Source organism: Ipomoea nil, unplaced genomic scaffold (assembly GCF_001879475.1).
Source record: "Ipomoea nil cultivar Tokyo-kokei standard unplaced genomic scaffold, Asagao_1.1 scaffold0415, whole genome shotgun sequence".
Lineage (NCBI taxonomy): Eukaryota > Viridiplantae > Streptophyta > Magnoliopsida > Solanales > Convolvulaceae > Ipomoea > Ipomoea nil.
Window position 1 is genome coordinate 2,237,835 of NW_017616843.1, and position 17,514 is coordinate 2,255,348.

Genomic DNA, 17,514 nt, shown 5'->3' on the forward strand with positions numbered 1-17,514 from the left:
AAATTCCTCTTAACATAATACACATAAATTCCTCTTAACATAATACACAAACTCTTAACATAATACACATAAACTCTTAATAGAATATACATAAACTCTTAAAAGAATACACATACCCACAAGTGCAAAAAAAAATAATAATAATAATAAATAAATAAATAAAATACTATAACGGAATCATTAAGTAAAACGACGTCGTTTTGGCCAGGGCGCACAATACATCGTGCACCTTGGATGAAAATAGGTGGGGCCGAACTGAGCTTTAAAAAAATAGGCATGGGCCTGCTATAGAAATCTTAGGCCTGGGTCTATAGGGAGGTTTTTTGTTAGGCTTAAAAGCATATTTAATATGGAAAATACTACATGTACTCCCATTTCTTACTCCCAATTTCTACGGCAAATTATATCGTGCACCGCGGTGCATAATGGATTATGCACCGAGCTTCTAAAATGACGTCATTTTGTATAATGAAAAGAAACGGCACCCGTTTCGCTCCGTTCCGCAAAAAGTAACTCTGTTATTCATTTTCATTTTGTATACAATGCAGTTTCATTTCAACACAACTACAGTTTCATTTCGATATAATTACAGTTTCATTCGATATTTATACACTCAAATATGTAAAAATGTTATTTTATTTTATTTTATATACACTATTGATAGGCATATTTTACACTCATATTTTAGGTACATCTTTATAATAATTTTGCATTGATTATTTAATATTATCTAATAATTAGCTCTTTTTATATATAACATATAATATATAATACATAATATATAATATATAATATATAATATATATAATATTTAATACATAAGAATTCATACTAATGTATTACGTATTAGTATATATGTTTATGCATTATATATATATATATATATATATATATATATATATATATATATATATATATATATATATATTATTTAAATAAATTTAAGTAGTCCAAATAAAACTTATCATACATGCAAACCAATTGAAATTGACTATTTCCCTTCATTATGCAGGTGAGGACAATATTGCGCGAGAGTATTGGGGAAGACTATTACATGAGGCACAAAAATAGGAGGATAAGTGGTAGAGGTTCATTAGGTTTAATTTAGAAAGTGTATAAATAGTATAAGTGTTTTATTGTAAAATGTTCATTCTTCCCTCCTCTATAGTATTCGTTGAAGTTGTTATCAATGTCCATTTGTGGCTAATTTCTAGTTGGTTTAGTAAATTGAAGCCCCGGAGTTCATAACGCTGTAAGGTTATTTATTTAACTTTATTATATATATGTTTTTATGCATTTTGAGTATTAAATATTCTTCTAAGTTATTTGAATAGTTGTATCATTTAATTGCTAGGAAGGCCTACTAGTTATTTATTTGATATAATTATTTGCTATATTAGATAATGTTGTGCTACAAATTATTCTAATATTCAGTAGCAACTGAGGTTAATTATTGACGGCTTAGTGATAATTGGTCTCGGGCAGAATATTTTCCTAAATTAAATGCAACCGCTTGTGCTTGTGTTATTTAGGGGGGTGTATTCAATCATGACTTTTGTAGAGTTTTAAAGACTTTTAAAATGATAGATTTTAATAAACTTTGATTGACTTTCGTAGAGTCGTTCAAAACTTTTTAAAACTTTATAAGACTCTCTAAAAGTCTATACAAAAAACATTCATAGACTTTTATCAACTTTTTATTTTAAAAAGTCTACAAAAGTCATTGAAATTCTAAATTGAATACATCCTTACAAACTTTCAATGATTTTTATTTTTATCATTTACAATTTTCTTACAAAACATTAATTCGCTATACGTAGTAACCTGTTGTTAAAAAGAAAAAAAGAAAAATATATATTACGAATATAAACATAAAAATAATAAAAATCAAAAAATATATAAGTATTTATATGAATATTATGAAACATATATTAAAATTTGACGATGAAAAATTTGCTTTGTTCATGTATTTAGGGAGAATTAGAGATAGTTAGGGATAAAAAATTCATAGAAAAAAATAAAAACCAATATAAACAAGCAATAATGAAGCAAAAATAATATTATTTCGAATTTTTAGATGAAGATTTTAAAGTTTAGGAGAGAAAAAAATTGGTAGATGATGCGTAGTATATTTGCAAACAAATAATACCCAGAGTATTCGGGTAGTCGAACCACAGGGAGATGGGGTACTAAATACTAATTACTCGCTTACTTACAAGAGCTAGTCTGATCGAAACTTGATGGTTGATTGGTTGCATAAGATAACGAGCAAGAAATTAAACAAATATTAAGGTTTCGTAAACAATAGAGCAAAATGGGATTCTTGGGATCACAATGTTTAATCACCTAGTGCCAATTAACATTTGTAATACTTGGTTCGGAATTAAGATCTGTGTGGGAATGCAAAGTGGAATCGAATTACTCCCGTAATCTCTATTCCTAGTGAATTTCCACTCCCGTGGCTTAAACACCCGATAAGATCGAAGATAAGCATTCGATTATTCCTAATTACTACCATCTCCCGATGAGTAACAACCTGGAATTAACTTCCCCTAATAAGTTCCCCTTTCCCAAGGTCTAACTATTAGGTGCAATCGTGTGTGCCCTAGTTTATGCCCCAATTCCCATTGGTGACACAAATATGACTATGAAGCCAGTAATTTAGGCCTTTAATTACCAACAACAACAGGTTAAGACAAGACTGCAGCACAAATCATAAATCCAAACATAAATATATTAAGAAACTAACGAGCAAGGCACATAGGTTCATAAACAAATTCACCCAAAAATCCCTAAAGAATCTAGCCACTCATGGCCATAATAACAGTAAATTCAATGCTCAAAGATAAACAAATACCAACGAGGATAAGAGTAAGAGTGAAAGAGTTCTCCCGAATCTTTCTAGCTAATTCTCTATTCCAAAGCTAGTTGTAAATCTTCAAGTTGGTCCCCTTTGTGCTTTGCTCTTGATTGCCTTCAAAACACCCAAATCGCAGAAGAAGAGAGAGCTAGGGTTGATAGAAGATGGTCTTTTTATAGTAGAACCCTGATGGCATCAATTTAGGAGTCCTTTAAGTCAACAACTGCCCGCGACCTCGACGCGTCGAAAGTCTGCTCGACGCGTCGAGCCTCCAGCCTGTGCAATGTTTGAGGCTACTGGAAATTTTCGACGCGTCGAGGCATGGGCTCGACGCGTCGAATTGCTGATGCCTCGGCTTCTTCCTCTTTTGATCATTTCGTGCTTGAAATTCTTCCCTTGCTTTCACGCTCACCCTGTAATGGTGAAGAAAAACACTACCGAACACCGTAAGACATTCAAAACAAGTGTAAAAACATAATCTAACGAGAAAGCAAGGAAAACAAGAAATAAATGGACATGATTCAATAACTTTGTTTCTAAAATGAATCAGAAAAGCTATAAAAACATGCACAGATGTGATAACATCAGTAGAGTTTAGGTATGACGAAAATATAGGATAATGAAGAAAAAATAATTTTATTGAATTTAGATAGGTTTATAGAGTTTAAATAGGGGAAAAATAGAGTTTAAATAGAGAGAGAAAACATTCAAAGTTGTTAGAAAGAAAATTTGAAATCTTGGGGTTGAGGGTTGGATTTCAACTATTTATATTTGACTAGGAAAAGTCTACAAAAGTCTACAAAAGTCTTAAAATTAAAAAGTCTACAAAAGTTCATAACTTTTTGAATACCACATGACTTTTAAAGACTCTTTAAAAGTCTTAATCGAATACCACATGACTTTTAAAGACTCTTTAAAAATCTTGATTGAATACCGCCTAACTTTTAAAGACTCTCTAAAAGTTTGAATTGAATACCTCCAAACTTTTAAAGTTCATAAAAGTCTTTAAAACTCTATGAAAGTTATGATTGAATACACCCCCCTTAGTTTGTCGGTTTTCCTAGTTCCTATTGCTGCTATTAAATTAAATCTATAGCGCTTGTCTTAGATTATTTAGTAGTTAGGGGTAATTAAACCGCTTGTGCTTTATTTACCTACAACTAAGGGAAAACAGAAATGAAATAATTTCACGACAAATATTCAATTGCATATTAATTACTTTATTAATCAATGATCAGTGTTGAATTCCGGTGGTGGATCTTTACTAACCAAGGTTTCTTATTATAAGTGTTTTCGATATATTATTTTCATTGCTTTATTCGTTCAGTTAAATTACTTGTTTGTTTAAATTCTCTTTTAATTTATCTTTATTCTCGATATATTCCAAACCCCCCATTATTTCCTTGAGCACAAAAGTTAAACTAGTTACTCCTCGTGGGATCGATCCTTACTCCCGCTACTACGTTTGTAAGGTTTTAATTTGGGAGCCTACGACAGCTCACCAAATTTTGGCGCCGTTGCCGGGGAGATTTTCTAGCTTATTTTGTGTTTGTTTATTTATTTAATTATTTATTTTGTTATTTGTTTATTTGTTTTTCAATTTGTCCCAAACGAAAATAAAAATAATAATTTTCTTTTCTTTCATTACTTTTACATAATTGCAAATCAAAATATATTTTCTTTTTGTTTATGCCTATAACTCGATCTGCTAATCAAGAACTCTTGCCGTACTATCCGGAAATTGAAAGAACTATACGCAGGTGGAAGAAACACGCTTTGAGAAAATTGGAGTTTAGTGATCTGGCTACCAATTCTACCGATTCTACCAATTCTGATTTAGAAGAGGAACCCATGGCTCAAAATCGGACTTTAAAAGAGCTTGGAGCTCCAAATTTGGATCAGCAACCTTTATGCATTACTTTTTCCGCTCTGGATGCTAATATACAATTTGAACTAAAATCTGGGTTAATTCATCTTTTGCCTTCTTTTCATGGACTTGCAGGTGAAGATCCGCACAAACACTTAAAGGAATTTCATGTGGTGTGTTCGAGTATGAAACCCACAGGGGTTACTGAAGAACAAATCAAGTTGAGAGTCTTTCCCTTTTCGTTGAAAGATTCAGCGAAGGATTGGCTATACTATCTACCTTCTGGGAGCATCACCACATGGAATAACTTAAAGACATCATTCCTTGAAAAATATTTCCCAGCTTCAAGGGCGGCCAACATTAGGAAAGAAATCTGTGGTATAAGGCAAAACAATGGAGAGTCCCTGTATGAATATTGGGAGCGTTTCAAGAAACTATGTGCAAGCTGCCCACACCATCAAATTAGTGATCAATTACTCATTCAATACTTTTATGAAGGACTTTTTCCAGTGGATAGAAGCATGATTGATGCCGCAAGCGGTGGTGCTTTAGTTGACAAGACACCGGACGCTGCAAGAACTCTAATTGCAAACATGGCTGCAAATTCTCAACAGTTTGGCAATAGACTTGTCCAACCGTCTAAGCAAGTGAATGAGGTAAATATTTCTGCTCTTGAACAACAAATTACTGGTTTAACTACTCTTGTTCGTCAATTAGCAGTAGGCGATATGCAAACTGTAAAAGCATGTGGAATTTGCTCGGTAGTTGGGCACCAAACTGATGCCTGCCCAACTCTTCAAGAAGAACCTATTGAACAAGTCAACATGGCTGGAGGTTTTCTTGGACAACCTCAAGGTAAGTATGATCCATTTTCTAATAAATATAATCCTGGATGGAGGGATCACCCGAACCTTAGCTATGGGAACTCACAAGGGAACCAGTTTGTTCAGAATCGTTCCAACTTTCAACAGTATAGACAACAATTTCCTTCCAGCCAACAACCAGCCCAAAGCTCTAGCTCTGGTATGAATCTAGAAGATATTGTTAAATCTCTTGCTACTAACACTTTGCAGTTTCAACAAGAAACACAACTATTCCAACAAGAGACAAGAGCTAGTATTCAAGAAACAAAGGTTAGTATTCAAAACTTAGAAAGGCAAGTGGGCCAACTAGCAACTACGGTAAGTCGGTTGGAAGCACAGAGCTCTTGCAAATTACCCTCTCAAACGATCGTTAATCCTAAAGAGAATGTAAGTGCAATTACTGTGGGAAGTATGTCGCTGGAAAAGAATGTTGATTTAGACAAGGGAATAAGTGCAGGGATCATTGTCAATAATAAAGAGACGTCCGAAGGTAAGCTTTCTTCTTTTTCTGATTATGAACCAGTACCCCCATTTCCTCAAGCTCTTTTAGAACCAATAAGAGGAAAATCGAATAATGATATGTATGAAACATTTCGTGAGTGTGAGGCTAATAAACCATTTTTAGATTCTATGAAAAAAATACCTCGCTATGCAAATTTTCTAAAAGAGTTATGCACTTTGAAAAATAAACGAAATAACGGAGTTGAGGAAATGAAAGTGCATGAGAATGTCTCTATGGCTAGTCAAGACAATCTTCCTGAAAAGTGTAAAGATCCAGGTATGTTTACTATCCCGTGCATGATTAGTGGTGTGAAACTTGAAAATGCTATGTTAGATTTAGGAGCTTCTATTAATGTGATGCCATATTCTGTTTATAATTCGTTAAATCTTGGACCCCTGAGTAAATCTAGTATAGTAATTCAATTGGCTGATGGATCTACTACATATCCTAGGGGTGTGATTGAGGATTTGCTTGTTGAAGTTAATAACTTGGTTTTTCCTGCTGATTTTTATGTACTGGATATGGAAAATGATAATAAAATTTCTCATATTTTGTTAGGAAGACCATTCTTAAAAACTGCAAAAACTAAAATCGATATTCATAGTGGTATGCTTACAATGGAGTGTAATGGTAAACTTGTGGCTTTTAATATATATGATACCATGAAATCCCCTAGTGATGATAATTTTGCAATTTTTGTTGATTCTTTGAAGTTTGTTACATTTGATGAAATTGCTTCTAATGAAAATAAAGAAGAAAAAAATAATAAATCATCTTTGAGTCTTAATCTGCATGAAGGGGCTATTTCTTTGAATAATCATAATCATCGAAGGTACTCAAAAAGGCGATGGAAATTTAAAGAAATATCATAAGTCGAGCCAACGACGATAAACAAAGGCGCTGCTTGGGAGGCAACCTAAGGTGTGTTTGTTCCATTTTTATTTTATTTTATTTTATTCCCTTTTTCTGCATGTTTTTATTCAACATTGGGGACAATGTTGGTAATAAGTGTGGGGGAGGAGATTTAGTTTTATTATTTGTTTGCTTAATTTAGTTTTATTGTTTGTTTGCTTAATTTAGTTTTATTGTTTGTTTGCTTAATTTAGTTTTATTGTTTGTTTGCTTATGTCAAAAAAAAAATTTATTTATTTTCTTATTTCATAATTTTCAAAAAAATATTTTACTATTATTTTATGCAAAATAAGTATTATTTTGAAAAATAATATTTTTTTCTTTCTTGGAATGCATAACATGATTGAATAAATATTTTGGCAAGTTGTGATTAGTTTGTTAGCATCTCTTGTTTGATATGTAGTGGCTATATTAAGTAAGCAATAAACCTGTGAGATTTTGAGCCATTGACCGACACTTCGGTCGTAATTTCTTTCTATTTTGCGCTTTCTTCCATAATTTTGTTTCTCTAGAACTTGCCTTGATTCTCTTTTAAAGCTAATTTGACCATGCATGATTCAAATGTGATTAAGGCCATTATTTGACTTTGAGCCTCACTAGCCAAATAACCGGTTTGTCCTACGATTTATTTCCCTTTGTCAACCACTTTGAGCTTTATGGTCATTCCTTTCTTTATTTTGAACCACATTACAAGCCTTTTATATCTAAAATAATGCCTTCACCCAGCTGAATAACTAGTGGAGCAAATTTTGGATTATTTTTGTAATCTACGTGAGGTTGGGAAGGATTAGTGTGGGGGAGATCACTTACTCTTATTAATATGATTGAGAGTGAGGTGAATTGTATCTTCGTTGTCAATATGTCGTTGGTCTTCTATGGAAAAGAAAAGATGAAGCAGTTCTCGATTCAAAAAAAAAAAAAAAAGGCATGAAAAATTGAAAAAATGAAAAAGGAAAAATGGAGAATATATGTTTGAAAAAGAAAAATATTGCTGAAATAAATGAGGAAGAATCAACAATTGATTTTGAGTTGAAGTTACTTCTAAATAAATGAAGTAAAGGGAAATTCTTGTAATATTGAGGAAGAATTCTATATTTCTGAGAATGACAATTGGGTTGAAATGTCAATAGGAAATGCATGCAAACCAATTGAAATTGACTATTTCCCTTCATTATGCAGGTGAGGACAATATTGCGCGAGAGTATTGGGGAAGACTATTACATGAGGCACAAAAATAGGAGGATAAGTGGTAGAGGTTCATTAGGTTTAATTTAGAAAGTATATAAATAGTGTAAGTGTTTTATTGTAAAATGTTCATTCTTCCCTCCTCTATAGTATTCGTTGAAGTTGTTATCAATGTCCATTTGTGGCTAATTTCTAGTTGGTTTAGTAAATTGAAGCCCCGGAGTTCATAACGCTGTAAGGTTATTTATTTAACTTTATTATATATATGTTTTTATGCATTTTGAGTATTAAATATTCTTCTAAGTTATTTGAATAGTTGTATCATTTAATTGCTAGGAAGGCCTACTAGTTATTTATTTGATATAATTATTTGCTATATTAGATAATGATGTGCTACAAATTATTCTAATATTTAGTAGCAACTGAGGTTAATTATTGACGGCTTAGTGATAATTGGTCTCGGGCAGAATATTTTTCCTAAATTAAATGCAACTGCTTGTGCTTGTGTTATTTAGTTTGTCGGTTTTCCTAGTTCCTATTGCTGCTATTAAATTAAATCTATAGCGCTTGTCTTAGATTATTTAGTAGTTAGGGGTAATTAAACCGCTTGTGCTTTATTTACCTACAACTAAGGGAAAACAGAAATGAAATAATTTCACGACAAATATTCAATTGCATATTAATTACTTTATTAATCAATGATCAGTGTTGAATTCCGGTGGTGGATCTTTACTAACCAAGGTTTCTTATTATAAGTGTTTTCGATATATTATTTTCATTGCTTTATTCGTTCAGTTAAATTACTTGTTTGTTTAAATTCTCTTTTAATTTATCTTTATTCTCGATATATTCCAAACCCCCCATTATTTCCTTGAGCACAAAAGTTAAACTAGTTACTCATCGTGGGATCGATCCTTACTCCCGCTACTACGTTTGTAAGGTTTTAATTTGGGAGCCTACGACAGCTCACCAACTATAGTTTCATTAAAACACAACTACATTATCATTTCGATATAACTACAGTTTCATTGCACAATATACACTCAAAGATGTGAAATGTTATTCAATTTCATTTTATATACACTGCAGTTTCATTTCAACACAACTACAGTTTCATTTCAATTCAATTGCAGTTTCATTTGATAATATGAAAATAATATGTGAGGTAGTGTTAGTTTAGATACACTGTAGTGTCAGTTTAGATACAGTGTAGTTTCAGTTGGTAATTAATACACCAAACATGCGCGCTCCATTAAATGTAACGGTGGTGTTTTTGGACCGCGGTCCACAGTATAATTGCTGAATTTCTACTCCCTTTCACAAATTCTTGATGTAGACACCTTTCCTGAGACCCACATGATGAAAATATCCAATCATTGTTTGTCATGTCATGGAGTAAAAGTGAGGGAGTAGAATTTGAGAGTACATATAGTAGAACTCATTTAATATGTAGTAAAAGTGAGTGAATAGAATTTGAGAGTACATGTAGTAGAACTCATTTAATATATAGGCTTTAAAAAAAGCTTCAGGCTTTGAGCCTATTTAAGGCCTACATAACATGTTATAGGCTTTAAGCCTTTTTTTTAAATATGTACATGAGTAAATAACCAAAATGGTCCCTCGACTATAGCTAAATTCACAAATTGATCATCGACTTTCAATTTCAACCAATTAAGTCCTTAACTTTGCAATTTTGACACGATTTGGTCCTCCATCTATTTGACCGTTTGTTGACCGCGATCTTTAAAGATATATATGTAGTTTCACGTGCAAAGCTCAAGAGAATGCTCTTGGATGTAACATCGTTGTTTCAGAGGGGGGAGTGCTCCTCCGCTTGCTGCTTGGGGATCACGAGCCGGTTCAGCTTAGAGAACGCTCTTAGAGGTGACAACGCCGTTTCGGAGGGGGGGAAGTGCTTCTCCGCTTGCTGCTTGGGCATCCCGAGCCGGTTCAGCTTGCCTACATCGCTTGGAGTCACAGCTTTCTCGAAGAGCCACTCTAGGGACTTCGGTGATCTATCTATCAAAAGCTATAATCTCTCCGGCATGGGGTGCAGCACCGGCAGTGGATTCAAATGTAATAGTGTGGTCTAGAAATGCAACCGGAACCTTAAAAAACCGACGATGGACCATGAAATTACATATATATCCTAAAAAAGCGCAGTCAACAAACGGTCAAACAGACAAAGGACCAAATTGTGTTAAAATTGCAAAGTTAAGAACTTAATTGGTTGAAATTAAAAGTCGATGACCAATTTGTGAATTTAGCTATAGTCGAGGGACCATTTTGGATATTTACTCTATGTACATACATGTTGAGGCAAAAACTCGTAGGAGGAAATTGTAAATAATAATTTTATTTCAAAAACTTGATAGAAGGATGATTTCATTAAAAATTATTTTGGGGTATCACACCTCCCTCCATATCCTTGATAATCTCTTGATAGCCATTATCATGCTCAATAAAAGAAAGACATTTCGCATCCTCATGATTTCCTCCACAATTGTTAGTTGCAACACAAGGACAATGACATATACATGGTGAAGTTGTGGACGTTTGGGTGGATTTTTGCAACAATAACTCCTTTATCGTGGAAGAGAGCTTTTGAAACATGGCCTCCATTCGAATGCCCATGGTTTCGACCTCACTAACTTCATACCTTCCAGGTTGAACTTGCCAAGATGACTCCATTGTATTATACCAAAGTGAAGCGTGGCAGGTAATCTTCTCTATTTGAGTTTCGGCCTTCATGGAATTCAACTTAAGGAATGCTCCCTTTGAAGAGAAATCAAACACCATATTTGACTCATCCCCCAAACCTATATAAAGGGAATTAACTGCATACCATTAAGGCAACTTAAGGTGTGAGTTTGTGATAGATAGGTGTTTTTCTTGGTGGGAAGTGAGGTGATTGAGGGGTCGTTGGTTAAAAGTTGGACGTTGATGGTCCATGAACAATAATAGTGATACTTGGTTCTCTAGTTGATGAAAGTTGAGCTTATGCGATGAAAACAAAACTTTGCATTGAAGGGTGGAAAGCAGATTACAGAAGATGAAGGAATGAACAGACTAACTGCTCAAGTTTGTTCAGAAGAACTAATATACAACAACTAAAGAAAGGCGCCAAAGGACGTTGCAACTGATAGGGATGGACAAAGACGGTTGAGCCCTTCTTGATATCACTTTGTGTTGTCTAATACCGCCCCCCCCCCCCCCCCCCCCCCCCCCGTAAGCTGGGGCATACAAGTCTTGTATCCCTAGCTTAGACACAAACTGCCAGAATGGAGGAATGGCCAGAGGTTTAGTAAATCCATCTGCCACCTGATTTGTAGATGAGATTGGCAGCAGCTTGATGAGCTTTTGATTCAATTTCTCTCGAACAACATGACAGTCGATGTCTATGTGTTTGGTGCGCTCGTGGAACACGTGGTTCTCGGCAATAGCAATTGCGGATTTACTATCGCAAAACAGTGTGGCTGGTTTGTGAAGGGTGATGCCCAGATCATGCAGGAGATAAGCTAGCCATTGTACTTCACAAGCTGTAGCTGCCAGGGCTCTATATTCGGCCTCGGATGAAGACCTCGAAACTGTTAGCTGCTTCTTAGCCTTCCATGAAATCAGTGCTTCTCCCAGAAAAACACAATATCCAGTAATGGACCTTCTTGTTTCGTTGCATGCTGCCCAGTCTGAGTCGGAGAAGACTTTTAAATTGAGTTGTGTGTTAGCTGGATAGAACAATCCTTGCCCTGGGGAGCTTTTAATATATCGCAACACCCGGTGTGCCGCCAACAAGTGATTCTCTGTAGGGGAGTCGACATATTGGCTTAATTGTTGAACGGAATAGGTAATGTCAGGTCGAGTGGCTGTGAGATAAAGCATTCTGCCAACCAATCTTCTGTAGCAACTTAGATCAGCTAATGGAATTCCATCACCATGTGAGAGTTTTGATCCTTGAGCCATGGGAGTGCTTGCCGGCTTGCAATCTAGGAATCCTGCATCTTCCAGAATGTCCAGCGCATATTTACGATGGCAGAGATTTAATCCATCACTTGATCTGCAAGCTTCAATCCCCAAAAAATAGCCAAGAGGTCCTAGATCTTTGATTTTAAATTTGTTGTCCAGAAATTGCTTGACTGAATTGATGGCTGATAAGTTGGCACTGGCTACAATTATATCATCAACATATATTAATAGAGCAACAAAATCATCATGAGCTCCTTTTGTGAACAATGAAGGTTCGGATTTAGACTGATGAAAACCAATCTTGATGAGTGCAGCAGTGAGCTTCTCATTCCATTGGCGGCTAGCTTGCTTAAGACCGTATAAAGATCTTAATAACCTGCAAACTTGATTTGGCTTTTCGCTTTGAAATCCGGGTGGTAGAACCATGTATACTTCTTCATTAAGATCCCCATGTAGGAATGCGTTATTAACGTCCATTTGATGTATATTCCAGGCCTTAGATACTGCCACTGCTATGAAGGTGCGGATTGTGGTCAACCTGGCCACTGGTGAAAACGCCTCGATGTAGTCCACACCAAATTGTTTGGTGTAGCCTTTCGCTACTAATCTGGCTTTGTGCCTCTCTATTGTGCCATCCGCATTAAGCTTAGTCTTGAAAATCCATTTACATCCAATCGGTGTCTTCCCTTGTGGCAAATCTGTCAACTCCCATGTATTGTTGTTTTGGAGGGCTATGATTTCCTCATTCATGGCCTTTTTCCAGCAGTCATGAAGGACTGCTTGACCATAAGTTCTTGGCTCTTTAACAGATGAGACGTCCATGGAGAATATCTTATGCGAAGATGAGAGATTAGCATAGGATATTACCTTGGACATGGAGTGGGGTGATGTCTTGGTAGCCACTGTAGCATCACAATAGTAGTCATGCAATTTTGTTGGAAAGTTTCGTGGTCTACTGGATCTCCTTGGTTGATCTGAGGGATCGGGAGACACTATTTGTTCTGCTGCCTCACTAGCTTCATCATTGGCTTCATGTAGTGATGGCTCATTGCAGATGTTTGGGGGGCTGCCATAAGGACTGCTGTCCACATTCGTGTTGCTTCCTGCATTGTGTGATGGACTCAAGTTGCTGCTGTCAGGAGTGCTTAGGTTGAGCCCAAGAGGGAGTTCATGATTAACATGACGATTTGGGAGCATAAGCTCTGCAGTGTCATTAATGGACACATTTGGCAAAGATGGCTTGAATACTTGCTTGCTTTCTGCCATCTTACTCTGCTCGGCTAAGGGAAAGTAGTCTTCGTAGAAGATAACGTCCCTTGATATAAACGTTGAGTTGTCCTGCACGTCATGCACCAAATAACCTTTGACATGTGCAGGTATACCAACAAAGACACAACGTCTGCTGCGTTGAGCCATCTTGTGTCTCGAATTAGGCAGTGTGGCTGCGTAGCAAGGCATCCGAATGTCTTGATGTTCTCAAGAGTAGGCTTCTCTCCATAGAGTTTTTGATAGGGACTAATCCACTCAGTCACCGAAGAAGGAAGCCGATTGATGATGAATGCGGCATACATTACACATAATCCCCAGAAATCCAGTGGCAATTTGGCTTCAAATCGAAGGGCTCTTGCCACACTCATGATATGTTGATGTTTTCGTTCGACCACCGCGTTTTGTTGGGGTGTATGGACGCATGAATTTTGATGAATGATGCCATGTTCAGCAAAGAAATCTACCATGTTGAACTCCATGCCATTGTCACTGCGCAGAGTTTTAATAGCTAGGCCATGGTGAGTATGTATCTGCTTGTGAAAATTTTTCAACTTTTCTCGGGTTTCAGACTTGTTTCTCATGAGATGAATCCAAGTGTATCTTGAGTAGTCATCTACTATAGTTAAGAAATACCTCTCCCCTCCCATAGACTTCACCGGAAAAGGCCCCCAAATATCAACATGAATTAGATCAAAGCTAGCTTTTGATGATGTGCTGCTCAAGGAAAATGGGAGGCGTTTTTGTTTAGCATAGTGGCATACATCACAAGGATCCATTTTTGACTGAGAATTGGGAACATCACAAAGGAGGTGAATTTTATTAAAGGGAAAATGCCCTAAACGTTTGTGCCACAACTCAATGGTAGCACTGTTACATTGCACAATAGAGTTGCTATGTAAGCTGGTTTTTGGTGGTTGAAGCAGCAGATACAGGCCTCTTTCCTCTTTAGCAAAACCAGTTGTTCTCTCATGGCTCCGAATCAGGCACTGTCCAGAATCAAATACTAAAGTGTGAGAGGAATCTTTGATGAGCTTGCTCACTGAGACTATATTGAACTTAAACTGCGGGATGTGCAAAGCATTTCGTAGCCATAGCTCCTTTCCCAGTTTGATATCTCCCATATGTTGTACTATGATTGTTTCTCCATTGGGTAGATTTACCCTTGCTCCTTCAACAACATGACAAACATCAAAGAATTCTCGAGAGCAAACTATATGATCGGTTGCTCCCGAATCTAGGATCCAAGTAGTTGAATCAAGATTAACAAAATTGACAGCATAAGAAACAGTATAGGACTTGCCTGCATTTTGTGTCTCCGGTTTGTCAAATTTTGGGACCAATGATACAGCTGCACTCATTGGTGGTTGGTTGTGTCCCATCTGCATTTGTAAAAGGGAGATCAGCTTTTGCATTTGCTCAGAAGCATTGTTGCTCTCAAAGTTAGAGCAGGCAGTATCCTGGTTGGAACAGGCAGTGGGAGCGGCCATGGCAGATTGCTTTCCCTTCGATTTATAGCCCGGCACCCATCCCGGTGGGTAGCCGTGCTTTTTGTAACACTTCTCGACGGTGTGCCCCGTCATACCACAATACGTGCACTTTGCACTCTTGTTTCCACCGGCATTCATGTTTCTTTTGCCATAATATTGATTCACTGCTACAACAACTTCTTCTGGTGCGTTTTGACTGCTTTGAATGGAGTTGGCATGGCTGGTATCCAGGTTCAGACTGTTAATGTTGAGTTGCCTTTCAAACTTCTCCGCCATCACATACACTTTGTGAATCTCGGGCAGAGGATCCAGAACCAAGACGCTGGACTTCAAAGGATTATAGTCATCGTTTATGCAAGAAACGGGTTATTTGATCTATTTCACGATCCTTTCGAACTTCATTGATTAGAGCACCTGAGCATGAGCAATGAGGATTGCATTTGCAGATTGGGAGAGGTCTCATCTCGTTCATCTCCTCCCAAAGAGATCTGCACTTTGTGTAATAGTCATTGATCGACAAGTTTCCTTGTCTCAATCCATAGATTTCGCACTGCAAAGTCGATATGCGATGAGGATCGCGCTGCGAGAATCTCCTCTTCAAATCGTTGCAGACTTCCTCTGCGTCATCCATATATATTATGCTTTGAGCAATCGACGGATGCACCGCCTTGAGAATCCATGACTTGATCATGAGATTGCATCTTCTCCAAGACGCGTAGTGTCCCTGGCTTCTATCCGGTTTCTCGATGCTTCCATCGACAAGAGACCATTTGTTTTTCACTTCCAACGTAACCTGCATTGAAATGCTCCACGAGCCATAATTGGAACTTCCTGTGAGAGGAGGACTCACCAATATGTTGTTTGGATTTTCGTTAGTGCTGAGATGCAGGGGATTCTCTATATCTTCAGCTGCGTTCCTCTGCGGAACGACTTGAGGCATGGAAGTTTGCGGCGTAGCTTGAATCGGAGGCTAATTCATCACCGGTGTGCGAGACGGCTGGCCGGTCTCACCGGTGCCGGAAACAGCAGCTGCGTAACTGATCTTCCATGGCTCTGATACCATGATGAAAGTTGAGCTTATGCGATGAAAACAAAACTTTGCATTGAAGGGTGGAAAGCAGATTACAGAAGATGAAGGAATGAACAGACTAACTGCTCAAGTTTGTTCAGAAGAACTAATATACAGCAACTAAAGAAAGGCGCCAAAGGACGTTGCAACTGATAGGGATGGACAAAGACGGTTGAGCCCTTCTTGATATCACTTTGTGTTGTCTAATACTAGTGTCTATGGATTGGGATGATGTATCTTTGACATTCTTTCTTGTCCTCCTTGGTACGTAGTACACAAGTGAAACCAAGCTCTTAATTCCATTTGCTCTTACACTGCATGCATAACAAGAAAGAAACCAAATTAGACAATAAAGTTTAACAAGCGCAAAATTAAAACTAAACATAAAAAAAAAATGGGTAAGCTCTCCTAGAAGAAATTTTCCCTATGTTGATAAAATCACAAAAACTCAAACACTGCTACCAATCCTCGGCAACAACGCCATTTGATGGAAGAGTATTTTTGTGTGGTGAGATTTGTGTGAGAGGATATCCTCACACCGGATATGTTCTCAAAGGATTGACAATAAGAGTCAAGCTATTGTCTCGCAAGCACAAGGTATATATTAAATCTTCTTAAGGAAATCTAGTCCAAACAAAGATTGATGATAACAAGTAACAAAACAAGTAGCAAATGAAATGACTAACAGTAATAGGAAAGATGAGGGGGAATAGGAACTTGGATTAAGTCTAGGAAGTGTAACCAACCGGGATCAAGAGTGAGATTCAATTGACTTGATGATGGATGACATTTAACCAGGAGGAAGCCTTTCTCAAGGTCATTGCACACTCTTAGAATACGCAAAGGCATTCTCATGACTCATGAGTGTACGTCTAAGAGGCATTTCATCAAACACATTGGTCTTGACATCCCAAACTTCCCTTTTCTCAAAGGTGAAGTAAGGTTACTCCAAATCTATCTCTTCTCTCAAAGGTCATGGTGATTAACATCATCAAAGTCAAGTCTCATCACTCATAATCAACCAATTCAAAGTCACATCTCTATGAACCTAATCTACATTCCTATCTCCATCTATCCAAGGAAAACTAATCACACATAATCATAATACAAATAGAAATAGATTCAATGTCAAACAAATAATCCATAACAAGCACAAGATAATAGATCACAGTGAACAATCACAAAAGTAAAATTGCAATAAAAGGAAATTGGAAGTGATTATATTTAGCTAATGGAGATTAAATTGAATTATCAAGTCTTCAATGTTTGCTTCAAAGGCATCGTGTTCTACAGGACAACTAGTAAAGTTAATATATCTCTACAAGGGAATGTTCAAAAGGTAATATCTACCTATCCTATGCAAGAATTGCCCGTTGAATACTATTGTGTCTTTTTTCAGTCCCAAAAAATCAATTTCATTCATGTGGTGAATTGTTGAAAAATTAGCTAAATTGGTATTCAAAGTGGCCATTTTGTTGTATAATTATCAGTGGAGTTCACTTCTGATTTGTGTCCGTTCAAAGTGAATTCATTTTTT

The 17,514-nt window shown here is 36.5% G+C and overlaps 1 protein-coding gene across 1 annotated transcript; it reads right to left on the reverse strand.

The window, feature by feature from the left end:
• Positions 1–15,251: 15,251 nt before the first annotated feature.
• On the reverse strand, positions 15,252–15,848 carry LOC109172197. The gene has a single exon (XM_019321345.1). It carries the CDS (start codon positions 15,846–15,848, stop codon positions 15,252–15,254), a length of 597 nt encoding a protein of 198 aa, XP_019176890.1.
• Between the last annotated feature and the right edge of the window lie 1,666 nt (positions 15,849–17,514).